We start from the raw sequence: 17,875 nt of genomic DNA, 5'->3' as shown, positions 1-17,875 counted from the left end.
GATCCATCCCTCTCCAAGCACTGGAGCTGCACCAACCCCCTCTCGTGTCCCTGCAGGCAGTGGAGGGTGACCACAGCTCCTTCCCGGTGCGTCCCATCCGCAACGAGCAGCCCCTGCTGATCCTGCTGGCCTGGCTGCCGGCGCTGGAATGCCGGGATCTCCAGGTGTTCCTGTCGGCGTGGCTGCGGCGGCTCTGCGAGGCCTCCCTGCCCAGCCGCCTCACCTGCGTCAAGGCGGGCATGGTGGGCTCCCTGCTGGGCGCCCTGGCCACCGAGCCGGCGCTTCCCAGCGCCTGCTCCCAAAACCTGCTGGAGCTGCTGCGCTCCTTGGGCAGCCTCTCCATCCGGCCCGGGGAGCTGCGGCAGCTCCTGCGGCTGCTGCGGCGCGAGCGGGGCCGGGGGCCGCACCCCTACGTGGCTCCGGTCATCCGGGCGCTGTCCGGCATGGCCAGGGGCGAGGGGCCTCCGCGGGCGCTGCAGAGCTTCGACCTGAGCCCCGGCATGGCCGGGATCATGGTGCCCACCATCCAGAAGTGGCCCGGCGGCGCCTTCGCCTTCCACGCCTGGCTGTGCCTGAGCGAGGAGGAGCCGGAGCCGCTGGCGAGGCCGAAGAGGAGGCAGCTCTACAGGTGATGCTCGCTGGAGGGGCAAGGTGAGGGTGGGGAAGGGCAGCAGCACCATCCCCACCGTGGTTTTCTCCATGGTTTTCTCCACCAGCTTCTTCACGGCGGGCGGGACGGGCTTTGAGGCGTTCTTCACGGCGGGCGGCGTGCTGGTGGTGGCCGTGTGCACCAAGAAGGACTACATGACAGTGGCACTGCCCGAGTTTGCCTTCAACAACTCTGCCTGGGTGGGGATCATCCCCATCCCCGCCCCTGTTCCCATCAGGGACACCGCAATGTCCTGATGTCCCTCTCTGTCCCACCCCAGCACTGCGTTGACATCGTCCACGTTGCCGGCCGCCGGCCCTTCGGCCAGAACATCGTCAGCATCTACGCCGACGGACACCTGCGGAAAACGGCGCAGCTCCGCTTCCCCTCCCTCCACGAGGTGGGGGATCCTCCCAGCGCCCAGCCAGACCCTTCTGCGTGGCCTCGCTGGGGGCTCAGTGGGATCCCTTCTCCCTCCCAGTCCTTCACCTCCTGCTGCATCGGCTCCGCGGGCCACCGGACCACCACGACGGCCGCCACCGCTGCCAGCCACCCGCCGGCACCGCACGGGCCGGAGCTGGTCTTCACCCAGCACCCTGTGCTGGGACGCTCCCAGTCTGTCCCCGCCACCCTCGGTCCCCACTCCTGGACCCCCACCCAGCTGCCCACGGAGGGGGTGGTGGCCACCACGGCAGCCGGAAGCCAGGACACGGAGTGGGGCAGCCCCACCTCGCTGGAGGGTCACCTGGGCTCCGTGGCCATCTTCTGCGAGGCTCTGCAGCAAGCCCAGGTCAAGGCTCTCTTCTGTGCAGGTGTGTCAGGCTGGGACGTGCAGGATGTCCCCAGGGTGCTGGTGGTGGCCAGGGTCTCCTCCACCAGGTCCCAGCTCATCCCAGTCCTCTCCCCCAGGACCAAATGTCACATCCCCGTTCACACTGGAAGGTGACTCGGTGGAGCTCAGCAGTAAACTCTTGCTGTACTACACCCCCCAGGTGAGGAGAGCTGTCCCACCCCCCTGGGGACAGGGACAGGGCTGGTGGACCCTGTGCCACCAGGGACACGTCCAGGAGGATGAGGATGCTCCCATGGTGTTCTTTTCCAGGCCTGCAGGAACAACATCTGCTTGGACCTCTCTCCCAGCCACGGATTGGACGGGAGGCTGACGGGACACAAGGTGGTCAACTGGGACATCAAGGTAGGCTGAGCACGGGGTGACCTGTCCACCCCATGGCCTGGAGCCAGGGGATCCCTCCTGGGGCACAGTCCCAGGGCAGGACCCTCACAGGTCCCCTGGACACCGCAGGGACTCTGCCCGTGGTATTGGGTCCACCGTGACCCATCTGTCCCGTGGGTCCTCATCATCCACCGTGGGTGGTGCAGGGGACCAGGTGACTTTTGGGGAGCCCAGGTGCCATGGATCTTCTCCTCCACACTGCTGTCACCACCCAGCAAAGCCTCTCCCCTCCCTCCCCCAGGACGTGGTCAACTGCGTGGGTGGGATGGGGGTGCTCCTGCCCCTGCTCGAGCAAGTGGTGTCCAAGACGGAGGAGCCCGAGGATGAGCAGGAGACCAACGACCTGGTGGGGCCGGAGCTGACATCCTCCAGGAACGCCCAGGGCATGCTCATCCCGCTGGGGAAGTCCTCGGGTGAGGAGTTCAGGGGATGTGAAGCAGGAGCTGTCCTGCTTGGGTGGCTGGAGGTGACCACAGGGGGGTTCCTGGACCTGGCAGGTGTCCACCACGGGCAGGAGAAGTCTTGCCTGAGGCTCCAGGAGTTACGGGGCAATGGAGGAACCACTTTAGATGTTGCTATGACCCAATTAGTCACAAACAAACGGTCCTGGGACGGCGAGGGTGGCTCCAGGAACCTTTGGCGTGGGTGGAACGTGCTTTCTCCCAGTACCCAGCTGCTCATTCCCAAGCTCAAAGCACCAGAGGCTTCCATCTCCTTAAATCTGGAGAAAACAGGAGAACAGGGCGAAAAGTTCGGAGAGACAACTGCGTGGGATCTCCAGGAAGGGGTTTGGGTGGGCCCTGGGGCTCACGGGTCCCGGTGCCCTGCAGAGAGCAGGCTGGAGAGGAACAGCGTGGCCGCCTTCCTGCTGCTGGTGAAGAACTTCCTGCGGAACCACGCCGTGAACCAGGAGAGCCTGGTGCAGTGCCACGGCCCGGCCATCATCGGAGCGCTGCTGCACAAGGTGGGGGAGGCTCCCAAAACCCCAGTCCGCCGTCCTTGCCGTTCCCAAGGGGCTGGAAGTGTCCCCTGTCCCCCGTGGCAGGTCCCTGGCACGCTACTGGACATGAGCGCCTTGATGGCCTCGCAGATCCTCATGGAGCAGGTGGCTTCCGAGGGCAGCGGGCTCCTGCTGCACCTCCTCTACCAGCACCTCCTCTTCGACTTCCGCATCTGGAGCAACAGCGACTTCGCCGTGCGCTTAGGTGGGAGCAGGGATCGCCTGGGAATGTCCATCCCACCCGGCCTCCCTGGGCTCCTCACACCTTCTCCCTGCAGGTCACATCCAGTACCTGGCCAGCGTGGTCAAGGACCACAAGCAGCGCATCCGCAAGAAGTACGGGGTGCAGTTCATCCTGGACTCCATCCGGACCTACTACGGGTCAGCTGCCGCGCGGGGCCGGAATCCCGGAATGCTGACGGGGTGGGATTGGGAGCCGGGAGCTGTGGTTTGGCTAAACACCATTTTTGTGGGGTGGGAGCGTTGTGGTGGGTGCAGGACCTGCCATGTCCCATCCCTGAGCCGGCGCCCGGCTCCAAAATCCACCCCCGGCAGCCGCCAGGAGTGAGGTGGCTTCTGCAATGAGCAGGCCCAAATGTGTGGGGTGGACATGTCCCGGGGTAGAAGATCCCTGGAGCTCCTCAGGCTTTGTGTTGGGATTTGGGATGATGCTGGCGATGGTGGTGGATGACGAGGGACACATCCCCACGCATTTCTGTCGGTCAACACCTCCAGGGAGAAGACCACGGCCACCGATGACGTCAGGACGGTGCAGACGTCCCTTTTCAGCCTGGTGAAGGATTTCTTCTGCAGGAGCTTCTCCGGGGAGGAGATGCAGAGCTTGCTGAACTACCTGGCAGGGGCACAGGACGAGCAGCAGGTGTGTCACCGGCCACGCTGTGGTCCCCAAACCCCGAATCATGGGCTGGGGAGAAGCCATGAGATCCTGGTGGGGCACTCGGAGGGCAGTGGACAACCATGCTGGTGTCCTGCAGGTCTGTGGAGCACTGGAGGTGATCCACAGCCTGCTGAAGGGCTCCCCAGCCCAGGAGCAGCTCTTCACCTTCCTCTTCGAGCCGGGCCATGTGGAGCTGCTCTTTTCCCTGCTGGTGCAGAAGAGGTTCTCGGATGAAGTGAGGGAAAGGGTCTTCAAGGTAGGGCAGGTCCCCAGCGCCCACCGCCTCCTGCCCCCAGAAGGGATGTCACAGCCAGGTGGCCTCTTCTCGCTGTCCCACCAGGTCCTCTACAAGATGCTGAAGTACGAGAAGGTCCCTGAGCGCAGCAAGAGCCGCCTGAAGCTGAAGGACATCGGGTACCACGGGCTCATCTCCTACCTCAGCGACATTCCCGGCTCCATGCTGCTCTTCCGCTGCCTCTCGGAGCAGGTCCTGGGGGCAGGTACCGTGTGCCAGCCACGCCAGCCGCGTGCCATGGGATCATCACTGGTGGCTTCCCACAAGGCTCAGCCGGGCTGAGTCTTTGGTGGCTTTTGGGGACAGCGGGAAGGGTCCCACCACTGTGCTGACTCTTTGTCCACAGACCCTCCCAACTACAAGGACCTGGTGGCCGTGGTGTACCTGTCCCACCGGGCTGAGCTGAGCATCCGACTCGACATCTGCCGCAAGGTGAGCGGGGCCGGGCCACAATGGGAGGTGACAAAGGTGTCACCCCCGGGTTGAGCTCCTTGGACACCCAGCTGTGCCCAAAAGCGGTGGCCGTGGGGATGGTGGTGACACACATCTGCCAGCATGGGAACGGTGCAGCTCCAGCACCCCACGACGATTTTGGAGGATGTGGGGTGCTCCCGTTCCTGGGATGGATCCATCCCTCAAGAGCTGGAGCAGCAGCATCCAGTGTCCTTCCTTCTCCTTCTCCTTTCCCTTCTCCTGCAGCTCTTCCACCTGATCTATGCGCAGCAGGACCTGGTGAAGCAGCTGGCCAGGCTGGCCGGCTGGCAGGACACGCTCACCAAGCTCTACGTGAAGGAGTCCTACGAGTGCCGCCAGCGCGGCCGGAGCACCGCGGGCTGCCCGGAGCCGCTGCGCCTGTCCGAGCCCTCCGGCAAGGACGGGATGAGCCCGCCGCCCGCTGAGCTCCAGGAGCTCGATGTCTTCCTCCCGCTGGGATACGAGGCCTCGGACCAGGAGCTCTCCGAGGGCTTCTCCGACCACTCCATCTCCCCGAGCGGCCGCACCAAGTCCTTCCACTCCTACAACTTCAAGTCCTTCGACTCCTCGGACCGGGCCAGCCGCTCGTCCTCCAACCCCGGGGACGGTCCCGCCTTCGACGGCGTCTACCACCCGCTGTCCCCCTTCTCCACCTCGCCCTTCGACCTGGGGCTGGACCTGGCCAGCACCAGCTCCATGGCCACGGCCGAGAGCGGCACCCAGACCCCGGCCAGCGGCCCCGGCACCCCCTCGCCCCTGGAGAGCTTCAAGCCCTTCCCGGGAATGCGAGCGCGCAAGAGCTCCAGCCTGTCCAACGTCCTGGATGAGAGCAGCTACCAGGACGCGCTGCCCAGCGACAACGTCTCCAACACCAGCAACCCCCAGGTGAGCCCCAAACCCTCATCCCCACCACCCTGGGCGCTGCGGGCGCCTCTCACCTTCCTCTCCGCCGGCAGCAAACCCCCGAGGAGGAGCTGTGCAACCTCCTGACCAACATCATCTTCTCGGTGACGTGGCGCGGGGTCGAGGGCTGCGACGAGGCGGCCTGGAGGGAGCGCGGCCAGGTCTTCTCCGTGCTCACCAAGCTGGGCACGGCCTGCGAGCTGGTGCGGCCCCCGGACGAGATCAAGCGCAGGTGAGGCTCGCCCGCGTCCCGGGGGTGCGTCCCGAGGGATGGGCACCTCCGGAGCCGCTGCTGTCCCACAGCCTGCTGGAGATGATGCTGGAGTCGGCGCTGACGGACCTGAAGGAGTCGGGCCCGGCCACGCTGCCCGGGCTCAGCCACAACGCCCTGAAGCTGCTGCGGCTGCTCCAGGATTTCCTCTTCTCCGAGGGACACAACAACCAGGCGCTGTGGAGCGAGAAGGTGGGTGGGAGTGAGCAGGGATTCCTGATCCCCAGCCGCAGCTCTGCTAATCCCTAAACACGGCCCTGGCCCTGAAAGCAGCCCCGCCTGCAGGACTTGAACATAACCTCAGATTTATGTTTAAATTGAAGTCCAAGCCTAATCCTTACCTTGGGAAATAACTTCAGCCTCAATCCTAGATTTAAATCAAAGCCTAATCTTAATTTTAGGAAATAACCTGTGCCTTATTTGTAATCTTAATCCTTAAACCTTAATCCTAACCCCTAATCCTAAACTTTAATCTTAAACCTTTAGCATAAATGCAACCTTTTATACTCTTAAACTCTGAACCTAAACCCTAAGACTAACTCATAAACTTTAAGTGTAACTGTTCCTCCTGAATCATGATCCTAAACCTTAACGCCACATCTTTGTCATAAAACCCAATCCTTAATTTTAATCCTAATCTTAATCCTAACTCTTTAAATGCAAAACCCTAACCTTAACTCACAGCCTGTAATCTCTGTTAGGATTAGGAGTACTTCCCACATCCTAAACTTTACTGCTATACCTTTGTCCCGCAGCTCAACCCTAACTCCAGCCCTAATCCTGACCCCTGACCGTAAATCCTGAGCCCCAACCTCATGCCAAGCCCAGACTAGTTCGCCACGAGTTGGGTTCTACCCTAATCCTAAACCCCAATCCGAATCCGAGGAGGGCTGGGAGATGGGGCCGGTGGCTGGGCAGGGCTGGGGGCTCACGGTGTCCCCCCAGATCTACGAGGGGGTCAGCAGCCTGCTGGACAAGCTGGGCGTGTGGCACCACCTGGCCGACGGCACCTCGGACCTCAAGGAGATGGCGCAGACGGGGCTGCGGGTGCTGGTCGGGTACATCCTGCTGCAGGACCCCCAGGTGGGTCCCCCCTTCCCTGGGCACCGCGGTGGCCTCGTGGTGGCCCCGCCTGATGTCCCCCGTCCCCGCAGCTGCACTCGCCGGCCTACGTGAAGCTGCACAGCCTCCTGCAGACCACGTCGGCCCCGCGGCGGGACGAGGCCTGTTACCTGCTGGGGAAGCTGGAGACGCCCCTGCGGCGTTCCCTGGATTCCAGGTCGGAGACCTTCTCCTGGCTGGTGCCCATCATCCGCACGCTGATGGATCAGTGCTACGAGACCCTGCAGCTGCAGCAGTTCCTGCCCTCGCTGCCCCCCACCAACGGCAGCCCCACCTTCTACGAGGACTTCCAGCTCTTCTGCACCACCCCAGAGTGGAGGGGCTTCATCGAGAAGCACGTGGGTGCCGTGGGGTGGGGTGGTTGTTGTGGGGTTACCTGGATGAGGGGTGGTGGGTGCCAAGCCCTGGGAATGCCTCTCCGCTCGTCCAGGTGCAGCCCACCATGGCCCAGTTTGAGATGGACACGTTTGCCAGGAGCCACGACCTGATGTCCAATTTCTGGAACGCCTGTTACGACGCCTTGATGAGCAGCTCCCAGCGCCGGGAGCAGGAGAAGGCGGCCAGCCGCAAGTTGTTCCAGGTACTGCCCGCTCCTTGTCCCTGGGATGTCACCCTGGGGCGTGCTCTTTATCCTGGGGACACTCTGCTCACCCCTGGGGTGTCACTCTGGGTGCTCCTCATCCTGGGGATATGTTCCTCACCCCCAGGATGTCATCCAGGGATGTCCTCCTTATCCTGGGGACAAGGTTCTCACCCCAGGGTTGTCACTCTGGGTTCTCCTTAGCCTCTGGACATGCTCCTTACCCTCTCACTCCAGGGATGTCACTCTGGGTTCTCCTCAGCCTAGGGACATGTTCCTCACCCCGCGGATGTCACTCTGGGTTCTCCTCAACCTGGGGACAAGCTTCTCATCCCTGGGGTGTCAGTCTGGGTTCTCCTCATCCTGGGGACATGCTCCTCACCCTAGGGATGTCACTCTGGGTTCTCCTAATCCTGGGGACATGCTCCTCACCCCAAGGATGAAACTCTGGGTTCTCCTCAGCCTAAGGACATGCTCCTCACCCCAGGGATGTCACTCTAGGTTCTCCTCAACCTGGAGACATGCTCCTCACTCTGGGAATGTCACTCTGGGTTCTCCTCATCCTGGAGACATGCTCCTCACCCTAGGGATGTCACTCTGGGTTCTCCTCATTCTGGGGACATGTTCCTCACCCCGAGGATGTCACTCTGGGTTCTCCTCAACCTGGAGACATGTTCCTCACCCCGCGGATGTCACTCTGGGTTCTCCTCAACCTGGAGACATGTTCCTCACCCCAGGGATGTCACTCTGGGTTCTCCTCACCCTGGGGACATGTTCCTCACCCCAGGGATGTCAGTCTGGGTTCTCCTCAACCTGGGGACATGTTCCTCACCCCGGGGATGTCACTCTGGGTTCTCCTCAGCCTCTGGACATGCTCCTCACCCCAAGGATGTCACTCTGGGTTCTCCTCAACCTTGGGGACATGTTCCTCACCCCAGGGATGTCTCTCTGGGTGCTCCTCAACCTGAGGACAAGCTTCTCATCCCTGGGGTGTTGCTCTGGGTTCTCCTCATCCTGGAGACATGCTCCTCACCCAAGGATTCATGCAGGGAATGTGCTCCTTGCTCTGGGGATGTCATTCTAGGAAGGCGCTCCTCTCCCTGGGGTATTAATCCTGGGGTTGTGCTCTTCACCCCAGGGATGCCATCCTGGGGACATTGCCTTCAGGAAGTGCTCCTCCTCCTGGGGACATTGTCCTGGGGATGTGCTCCTGGTTCCAGGCACATTACCCCTGGGATGTGCTCCTCATCCCGGGGATATCATCCCAGGGATACTCCTCATCCCAACCACGTCACCCTGGCGATGTTGTCCTTACCTGAGGACGTCACCCTATGGATGTCCCCAAGCCCCAGGCTGCTGTCACCCTCACTCTGGTGGTGCCCCCTCGGCAGGAGCTGGTGCTGGAGCCGGCGGCGAAGCGCTGCAAGGCGGAGAACGCGCGGCACGCCAACGTCCTCAAGCAGACCAACAACCAGCACAGCACCGTGCTCAAGCAGTGGCGCTCCCTGTGCCGCCTGCTCACCTCGCCCCGCTCCGCCTGGGCCGACCGGTGGGTCCCCAGCTCGTCCCCGGGCAGGGGTGGCACAGCCAGGGCTCCCCAGGGTGCCTCACCCCCAGCTGTCCCCCAGGAACCCGCCGGAGGTTCGCTGGAAGTTGTCAAGTGCCGAGACCTACTCCCGGATGAGGCTGAAGCTGGTGCCCAACCTCAATTTCGACCAACACTTGGAGGCCAGCGCCCTACGGGACAATCTGGGTGAGGTGGTGGCACTGGGGCACCTGTGGGTCCTCCCGTGCCACGGGCAAGGGATGTCACCGGTGGGTTTGGGCTGGGAGGTGGCATGGACAGCGTTGGATTTGGGAGCCCTTCACAGGAGCTGCCCCCAGCTCATGGGGGTGGAGGGTCCTGCTGACCCCCTCCTCATTTCAGGAGCTGACCACCTCCAGAACCCCGCCGAGTCCCTCCCGCTCGCCATGGCCAAGGAGGCCAAGGTGAGCGAGCTGGAGGATGACCAGCTGGCCGAGGAGGACCTCCCTGTCCTGGACAACCAGTGAGTGACGCCACCCCTACCCCAGCGCGGGCTCACCTGGGCTGGGGGTGTCACCAGAGTGTCCTCACGCCACGGTGCCACGCAGGGCTGAGCCCAAGGAGCAGAACCAGCGGGAGAAGCTGGTGGTGTCGGAGGACTGCGAGCTCATCACGACGGTGGCCGTGGTCCCTGGGCGCCTGGAGGTGACAACCCAGCACGTTTATTTCTACGACGGCAGCAGCGAGAAGGAGGAGACGGAGGGAGGTAACAGCGGGCGCTCCTCGAGGGCTGTGAGGAACCCCAGCCCAGCCCCATCCCTGCCTCGGGAATGGCGGGATGGTGACACCTGGGGGGCTTCCATGTCCCCCCGCCCTCGGCAGGGATCGGCTACGACTTCAAGCGCCCCTTGTCCCACCTGCGCGAGGTCCACCTGCGCCGCTACAACCTGCGCCGCTCTGCCCTCGAGCTCTTCTTCATCGACCAGGCCAACTACTTCCTCAACTTCAGAAAGAAGGTGGGGACCCCCTCATCCCCTCCCAGGTCCTTCCCAGGGCCGCAGCTGCAGCAGCTCCGTGTCCTTGTGTCCCCTCCAGGTGAGGAACAAGGTGTATTCCTGCATCCTTGGCCTGCGGCCCCCCAACCAGACCTATTTTGGCAGCCGGTCCCCCCAGGAGCTGCTCAAAGCCTCGGGGCTCACGCAGGTACCGGCCCCACCACGCCCGTCCATGTTCCGTGTGTCCCCTTCCCAGATGGAAAAGAGAGGGTGACACCATGGGGTGGGGATGCCCATGGGACGGGGATGGACGTGGGCATGGACAGGGGATCAGGGGTGGCTGTGGATGTGGGAGTGGCCATGGGACCAGGGATGGACGTGGACGTGGGCATGGACAGGGGATCAGGGATGGCTGTGGATCTGGGAGTGGCCATGGGACCAGGGATGGACATGGACAGGGGATCAGGGATGGCTGTGGATGTGGGAGTGGCCATGGGACCAGTGATGGAGGTGGACGTGGGCATGGACAGGGGATCAGGGGTGGTTGTGGATCTGGGAGTGGCCATGGGACCAGGGATGGACATGGACAGGGGATCAGGGATGGCTGTGGATGTGGGAGTGGCCATGGGACCAGTGATGGAGGTGGACATGGGATCAGGGATGGCTGTGGATGTAGGAGTGGCCATGGGACCAGGGATGGACATGGACAGGGGATCAGGGATGGCTGTGGATCTGGGAGTGGCCATGGGACTAGGGACGGACATGGACAGGGGATCAGGGATGACTGTCGATCTGGGAGTGGCCATGGGACCAGGGATGGATGTGGGCTTGGAGAGAGGATGAAGGATGGCTGTTGGGAGTGGCCATGGCACCAGGGATGGCAATGGGGTGAGGACAATCATGGGACAAAGGACATCCGTGACACATGAGAGGATCTGAGTGCAGGGATGGCCATGGAGCATGGCTGTGGGATGGAGGTGGCCATTGGACTAGGGGTGACTGTAGAACCAAGGATGACCATGGGGTGGACATGGCCACAGTTCTGGGAACTGCTGCAGGACCAGTGACGGCCATGAGACTGGGGACAGCTTTGGAACCAAGGGTGGCCAAGGGACAGGCACTGCCATGTGGCAGGGGGTGTCTGCCCTGTCTCCTCTGCCCCCACGCCCATCTCCACCCTCTCCCTTCTCTCCAGAAATGGGTCCTGCGGGAGATCTCCAACTTCGAGTACCTCATGCAGCTGAACACCATCGCGGGGCGCACCTACAACGACCTGTCCCAGTACCCCGTGGTGAGCCCCGGTGTCCCCCGCTGTCCCCACACTGACCTGGTGCCACCCCACCTCACCCACCTCCCGCCCCCACCCAGTTCCCCTGGATCCTGCGGGATTACGTCTCCGAGACCCTGGACCTCACCAACCCCGCCGTGTTCCGCGACCTGTCCAAGCCCATCGGGGTGGCCAACGAGCGGCACGCCCGCGACGTCAAGGAGAAGTGAGTACCCCCCAAACCGAGGGCAGGGAAGCGGGGAGCACCTGGCCACCTCCTGGTGGACCCCATCCCACCTGGCCTGCAGGTACGAGAGCTTTGAGGACCCCACGGGCACGGTGGACAAGTTCCACTACGGCACTCACTACTCCAACGCCGCCGGGGTCATGCACTACCTGATCCGCACCGAGCCCTTCACCACCCTCCACATCCAGCTGCAGAGTGGCAGGTGGGCACCCGGCGGGTGGGTCCTGCAGAGGGGACATGGTGGGGACAACCGGCTCCAGCCAGGTGTCCTGTGCCTCCAGGTTCGACTGCTCGGACCGGCAGTTCCACTCGGTACCGGCGGCGTGGCAAGCCCGCATGGAGAACCCTGTGGACGTCAAGGAGCTCATCCCGGAGTTCTTCTACTTCCCAGAGTTCCTGGAGAACCAGAACGGTGAGGGGCACCGTTGTCACCAACAGGGGAGCACAGGGGTGGCTCTGTGTCCCTCATCACCCTCGTCCTGCCCGCAGGTTTTGACCTGGGCTGCCTGCAGCTCTCCAACGAGAAGGTGGGAGACGTGGTGCTGCCGCGGTGGGCGCGCTCCCGCGAGGACTTCATCCGCCAGCACCGCAAAGCCCTGGTGAGATGGGGAGCCCGCTCAGCCCTGGGGGCGTTCGGGGCCCTTCCCACCCCGCCCTGACACCCCATCCTCGGACAGGAGTCGGAATATGTCTCCGCCCACCTCCACGAGTGGATCGACCTCATTTTTGGGTACAAGCAGCGCGGCCCGGCCGCCGTGGAGGCCCTCAACGTCTTCTACTACTGCACCTACGAGGGTGAGCTGCGGGGCAGAGCGAGGGGGATGCCCGCCAGGGGTGTGTCCCCCCGTGACCGTCCCCACCCGCAGGGGCCGTGGACCTGGACGCCATCACCGACGAGACGCAGCGCAAGGCCCTGGAGGGCATCATCAGCAACTTCGGGCAGACGCCCTGCCAGCTGCTCAAGGTAGCCCAGACCCCCAGCCCCCAAAACCAGCCCCTTTTTGGGGGGTCCCCCCACTTCTGACGGGTGCCCTGCCCCCCCCCAGGAGCCGCACCCCGCCCGGCTGTCGGCAGAGAGCGCCGCCCGCAGGCTGGCCCACCTCGACACCCGCTCCCCCAACGTCTTCGAGAACCTGGACCAGCTCAAGTCCTTCTTTGTGGAGGTGAGGACACCCCCGGGGGTCCCTGGGCAGCGCTGGCAGGGCTGGGGTGGCCAGGAGGGTGCCCAGCAGCTGCCGTGTCCCCACAGGGCATCAGCGATGGGGTGGCCCTGGTGCAGGCCGTGGTCCCCAAGAACCAAGCCCATTCCTTCATCACTCAGGGATCTGACATCCTGGTGAGTGTGGGGAAACTGAGGCACGGGGACGTTTTGTGGTCCGAGGATGGGTCCAGGACCAAACCAGGGAGGATCCCAACAGTGAGAGGGGTGTCACCTGCCCTCCCTCTCTGCCCAGGTCACCGTGAGTGCCAACGGCTTGTTGGGGACCCATAACTGGCTGCCCTACGACAAGAACATCTCCAACTACTTCAGCTTCACCAAAGACCCCACTGTCACCAACGCCAAGTGAGTCACCGGGGCTCAGGGTCCCCAGGGATGGTCCCTGGAGGTGCCACCAAATCCACCATCCCACGTTCTCCTGGCAGGACCCAGCGCTTCCTGCAGGGCCCCTTCGCCCCCGGGGCCGACCTGAGCTCGCGCACGCTGGCCGTGTCCCCCGACGGGAAGCTGCTCTTCAGCGGGGGACACTGGGACAACAGCCTCCGTGTCACCTCGCTGGCCAAAGGCAAGGTCGTGGGGCACATCACCCGGCACATAGGTACGTCCTCCTCCCGTGGTGGTGGTGATGATGATGATCTGATGATGCCCTGAGGGGTTGTAGGGCCACGGCAGGAGAGGGGTGACACCATGAAGGGCATCTCCCGGTGTTTCCATCTCCTGGGGACAGTCCAGGTTCCAACCTCAGAGCTGGAGTGGGGTGAGGAGCAGCAGCATCCACACGCCTAAATACATCTCGGAATGGGATTGGCAGCAATTCTACATCCAAAAACACATTATGGTGCCATCCCATGGGATGGGGGGCCAAGTATGGTGGGAGGGGACCGGCACCTCACGGTGTCCCTCTGGCTGTCACAGATGTTGTCACCTGCCTGTCACTCGACCTCTGCGGCATCTACCTCATTTCTGGCTCACGGGACACCACCTGCATGGTGTGGCAGGTCCTACAGCAGGTGAGGGCTCGAGGATGAGGGGGAGCTCATGGTGTGGGCACTGCCAGCAGGTCACTGATGTCCCCATGTCCCCAACGCCAGGGTGGCTTTTCCAGCGGCTTGGCTCCCAAACCCGTCCAGGTGCTGTACGGCCACGACGCCGAGGTGACGTGTGTGGCCATCAGCACCGAGCTGGACATGGCCGTGTCCGGCTCCAAGGTGAGCCGGTGGGGCCGCGGGGTGGGCGTGGGATGGGCAGTGCCACCACCAGCGTCACCCTGCGTCCCCTTCCTCCCCCAGGACGGCACCATCATCACCCACACCGTGCGCCGGGGGCTCTTCATCCGCTCCCTGCGGCCGCCCGGCGAGAGCTGTCCCCCCGCCGTCCTGTCCCACCTGGCCGTGGGGCCCGAGGGGCAGGTGGTGGCCCAAACCGCCGTGGGGCAACCCTCCTGCTCCAAGGTAGGTCCAGGTGTCCCCACGGTCCCCTCCTGGCCACCGCCGCCGCCATGCTGCCGCTGTGCTCCTCGCAGGAGAGGTTCGCGCTGCACCTGTACTCGGTGAACGGGAAGCTCCTGTCCTCCGTCCCGCTGGACCGGGAGGTGACAGCCATGTGCCTGACCGAGGACTTCGTGGTGCTGGGGACCTCGGAGTGCGGGCTGGAGATCCGCGAGCTCCAGAGGTGAGGGATGGCTGCGCCCTGTCCTGTCCCTGGCACGCCCTCAGGGTGTCCCATTCCATGGTGTCCCATGCCATGGTATCCCATGCGATGGTGTCCCATGCTGTGATGCTGTGGTGTCCCATTCCGTGGTGTCCTGTTCCGTGGTGTCCCACTCCGTGGTGTCCCGTTCCATGGTGTCCTGTGCCATGGTGTCCCACTCCTTGGTGTCCCATGCCATGGCGTCCCATGCCGTGATGTCCCACTCCGTGGTGTCCCGTTCCATGGTGTCCCACTCCATGGTGTCCCGTTCCATGGTGTCCCACTCCATGGTGTCCCACTCCGTGGTGTCCCGTTCCATGGTGTCCCACTCCATGGTGTCCCATTCCGTGGTGTCCCACTCCTCGGTGTCCCGTTCCGTGGTGTCCCGTTCCATGGTGTCCCGTTCCGTGGTGTCCCGTTCCATGGTGTCCCACTCCTCGGTGTCCCACTCCTCGGTGTCCCATTCCATGGTGTCCCACTCCATGGTGTCCCACTCCTCGGTGTCCCACTCCTCGGTGTCCCGTTCCGTGGTGTCCCACTCCATGGTGTCCCACTCCATGGTGTCCCACTCCTCGGTGTCCCGTTCCTTGGTGTCCCATTCCGTGGTGTCCCGTTCCGTGGTCTCCCATTCCATGGTGTCCCATTCCATGGTGTCCCACTCCTCGGTGTCCCACGCGTGGCTCGTGTCCCCAGCCTCAGGGCGGCTGTGCCCCCCGTGCCCATGCGGGTGCCCGTGCGCAGCGTGTCCGTCACCAAGGAGAAGAGCCACATCCTGGTGGGGCTGGAGGATGGAAAGCTCATCGTGGTGGGCGCCGGGCAGCCCGCGGAGGTGAGCGGGACCCCGCCAGGCCGGGTGCGAGGGGGACGTGGCTCGGTGTCCCCTGGGTGTTCCCGGGGTGGGGACATCGGGGTGTCCTCGCCAGAGCTGAGGGGGACCGGGCTGGGGTGGGGATGGAGGAGGATGAGGGTCTGGAAGGGGATGGTGGTAGAGAAGGGGATGAAGACGAGGTTGGATAGCGGATTTTTGGGAAGGGGATTGGGGTGGAGAGGAGGATGAGAGTCCGGAAGGGGATGGGGATGGTGGAGAGGATGAGGATGGAGAAAAGGATGAGGATCTTGAAGAAGACGTGGATGGAAATGGGGAAGGAGAAGAGGATGGGATGGAGAAGCAGATCTGGGAAGGAATGAGGAGGAAGAATGGAATGAGAAATGCAGAGGAGGTAGGGATGGAGAAGGGGATGAGGACTTGGGATGGGGATGGAGAAGGGGATGAGGACCTTGGAAGGGGGTGGTGAAGGGGATGAGGACCTTGGGATGGGATGGAGAAGGGGATGAGGACTTTGGGATGGTAATGGAGAACGGGATGAGGACTTGGAAGGGGATGGGGATGGAGAAAGGGATGAGGACCTTGGGATGGGGATGGGGATGGAGAAGGGGGTGAGGATGGGGATGGAGAAGGGGATGAGGATCTTGGGATAGGGATGGAGAAGGGGATGGAGACCTTGGGATAGGGATAGAGAAGGGGATGAGGATCTTGGGATGGGATGGAGAAGGGGATGAGGACCTTAGAAGGGGATGGGGATGGAGAAGGGGATGAGGATCTTGGAACAGGATGGGGATGGAGAAGGTGGTGAGGATGGCAATGGAGAAGGGGATGAGGATGGGGATGAGGACATTGGTATGGGATGGAGAAGGGGGTGAGGATGGGGATGGAGAAGGGGGTGAATATCTTGGGATGGGATGGAGAAGGGGATGAGGACCTTGGAACAAGATGGGGATGGAGAAGGGGGTGAGTATCTTGGGATGGGGATGGAGAAGGGGATGAGGACCTTGGGACGGGATGGAGAAGGGGGTGAGGACCTTGGGGTGGGATGGTGATGGAGAAGGAGATGAGGACCTTGGGGCGGGATGGAGAAGGGGGTGAGGACCTTGGGGTAGGATGGAGAAGGGGATGAGGATGGGGATGGAGAAGGGGATGAGGACCTTGGGGCGGGATGGAGATGGGGGTGAGGACCTTGGGGTGGGATGGAGAAGGGGATGAGGACCTTGGGATGGGATGGAGAAGGGGATGAGGACCTTGGGGCGGGATGGAGAAGGGGATGAGGATGAGGATGGAGAAGGGGAAGAGGACCTTGGGGTGGGATGGAGAAGGGGGTGAGGACCTTGGGGTGGGATGGAGAAGGGGAGGGGCCGGATGAAGGCTTTGGGATGTGAAAGGCGCTCCCGCGTCCCCAGGTGCGGCCGGGGCAGTTCCACCGGCGGCTCTGGCGTTCCACGCGGCGCATCTCCCAGGTGTCGGCCGGGGAGACCGAGTACAACCCCTCCGAGGGCAGGGCCTAGGCCGGCACCCAGCACCCACCCACCCACCCAGCACCCAGGGGAGCCCCGTGCCCCCCACACGGACCGGGGGCACCCCCGGGCGCCGAGGGGGGCCCGGAGAGCCCCGTCCTGCCCGACATCCGTGGCCTTATCCAGCCCCGCCGGCGTGTCCAGCCCCCCTGGATTTTCGGGAGCCGCCCCCCCGTTGTCACAGCAGGGTGGGGGACAGGGGGAGGTGGGGACCCCTCGCTGGGGAGAGGGGGTGGCACAGCCCCCCCGCCGTGCCCGCTGGCCAGGAGCCGGCAGCGTGTGGGTGTCCCCCCCAACCCCGTCCCTTATTTTTTATTTCTATCCATTTTTAGAGCTTTTACAGAAGATGAATTGTTATTAATAATAATTAATAATGATAATAATAATATATCAGTGGGAAATCAAGGTGTGAGGCCCGTGGCTGCCCCAGGATGGGGACACAACCCCTCCTGTGTGTGTCCCCCAGTGTGCCCCTGCTCCCGTGTCCAGAATTTTGGTCTCGGAGATCCCCACACGTGTGTCACAGGTTTGGGGGGGTCTCAGCAGCTCCCCACGCGTGTGTCACCATTCTGGGGGATCTCAGCAGCTGTGCACCCCCATGTCACGAGTTTGGGGGGTCTCAGCAGCTCCCCACGCGTGTGTCACCATTCTGGGGGGTCTCAGCAGCTGTGCACCCCCATGTCAGGAGTTTGGGGGGTCTCAGCAGCTGTGCACCCCCCATGTCACGAGTTTGGGGGGTCTCAGCAGCTCCCCACACGTGTGTCACGAGTTTGGGGGGGGTCTCAGCAGCTGTGCACCCCCATGTCACGGGTTTGGGGGGTCTCATCAGCTGTGCACCCCCATGTCACGAGTTTGGGGGGTCTCAGCAGCTGTGCACCCCCCATGTCACGAGTTTGGGGGGTCTCAGCAGCTCCCCACACGGGTCACGAGTTTGGGGGGGTCTCAGCAGCTCCCCAGACATGTGTCACGAGTTTTGGGGGTCTCAGCACATCATCTGTCCCCCCCATGTCCCAGGCCGGGCAGTGGGTCCCTGGCACGTGTCCCCGTGGCCTCTGTCCCGTGTGGCAGCACGGGAGGAGCGCTCCCGGCTCCGGTGTCCCCTCCCGGCTCCGGTGTGCCCTCCCGGCTCCGGTGTCCCCCTCCCGGCTCCGGTGTCCC

General features: G+C 63.4%; 1 protein-coding gene across 1 annotated transcript in view; it reads left to right on the top strand.

The window, feature by feature from the left end:
• The window catches only part of NBEAL2 (neurobeachin like 2), a 35,908-nt gene extending 18,790 nt beyond the window's left edge, over positions 1–17,118 (top strand). Inside the window, exons 13-55 of the mRNA XM_085562018.1 lie at positions 57–628; positions 717–849; positions 930–1,049; positions 1,131–1,461; positions 1,559–1,641; positions 1,752–1,844; positions 2,125–2,296; positions 2,714–2,847; positions 2,929–3,088; positions 3,162–3,264; positions 3,619–3,763; positions 3,879–4,037; positions 4,122–4,281; positions 4,423–4,508; positions 4,776–5,435; positions 5,507–5,685; positions 5,757–5,916; positions 6,670–6,807; positions 6,879–7,184; positions 7,277–7,426; positions 8,818–8,975; positions 9,055–9,179; positions 9,354–9,474; positions 9,560–9,717; positions 9,834–9,967; positions 10,047–10,154; positions 11,142–11,237; positions 11,315–11,439; positions 11,522–11,662; positions 11,742–11,872; positions 11,950–12,059; positions 12,138–12,255; positions 12,327–12,424; positions 12,507–12,623; positions 12,710–12,796; positions 12,915–13,024; positions 13,105–13,277; positions 13,595–13,689; positions 13,771–13,887; positions 13,969–14,130; positions 14,202–14,350; positions 15,062–15,197; positions 16,604–17,118. Of these exons, the coding sequence (XP_085418144.1) occupies positions 57–628; positions 717–849; positions 930–1,049; positions 1,131–1,461; positions 1,559–1,641; positions 1,752–1,844; positions 2,125–2,296; positions 2,714–2,847; positions 2,929–3,088; positions 3,162–3,264; positions 3,619–3,763; positions 3,879–4,037; positions 4,122–4,281; positions 4,423–4,508; positions 4,776–5,435; positions 5,507–5,685; positions 5,757–5,916; positions 6,670–6,807; positions 6,879–7,184; positions 7,277–7,426; positions 8,818–8,975; positions 9,055–9,179; positions 9,354–9,474; positions 9,560–9,717; positions 9,834–9,967; positions 10,047–10,154; positions 11,142–11,237; positions 11,315–11,439; positions 11,522–11,662; positions 11,742–11,872; positions 11,950–12,059; positions 12,138–12,255; positions 12,327–12,424; positions 12,507–12,623; positions 12,710–12,796; positions 12,915–13,024; positions 13,105–13,277; positions 13,595–13,689; positions 13,771–13,887; positions 13,969–14,130; positions 14,202–14,350; positions 15,062–15,197; positions 16,604–16,708 (6,918 nt within the window). The 3' untranslated portion in view covers positions 16,709–17,118. The remainder of the gene's footprint in view (positions 1–56; positions 629–716; positions 850–929; positions 1,050–1,130; positions 1,462–1,558; positions 1,642–1,751; positions 1,845–2,124; positions 2,297–2,713; positions 2,848–2,928; positions 3,089–3,161; positions 3,265–3,618; positions 3,764–3,878; positions 4,038–4,121; positions 4,282–4,422; positions 4,509–4,775; positions 5,436–5,506; positions 5,686–5,756; positions 5,917–6,669; positions 6,808–6,878; positions 7,185–7,276; positions 7,427–8,817; positions 8,976–9,054; positions 9,180–9,353; positions 9,475–9,559; positions 9,718–9,833; positions 9,968–10,046; positions 10,155–11,141; positions 11,238–11,314; positions 11,440–11,521; positions 11,663–11,741; positions 11,873–11,949; positions 12,060–12,137; positions 12,256–12,326; positions 12,425–12,506; positions 12,624–12,709; positions 12,797–12,914; positions 13,025–13,104; positions 13,278–13,594; positions 13,690–13,770; positions 13,888–13,968; positions 14,131–14,201; positions 14,351–15,061; positions 15,198–16,603) is intronic.
• The last annotated feature ends 757 nt before the right edge of the window (positions 17,119–17,875 follow it).

This window comes from Lonchura striata, chromosome 2 (assembly GCF_050655825.1).
Source record: "Lonchura striata isolate lonStrDom1 chromosome 2, ASM5065582v1, whole genome shotgun sequence".
NCBI lineage: Eukaryota > Metazoa > Chordata > Aves > Passeriformes > Estrildidae > Lonchura > Lonchura striata.
Note: the sequence above shows the minus strand (reverse complement) of the source record. Positions and strands in the feature narration are given on the sequence as shown.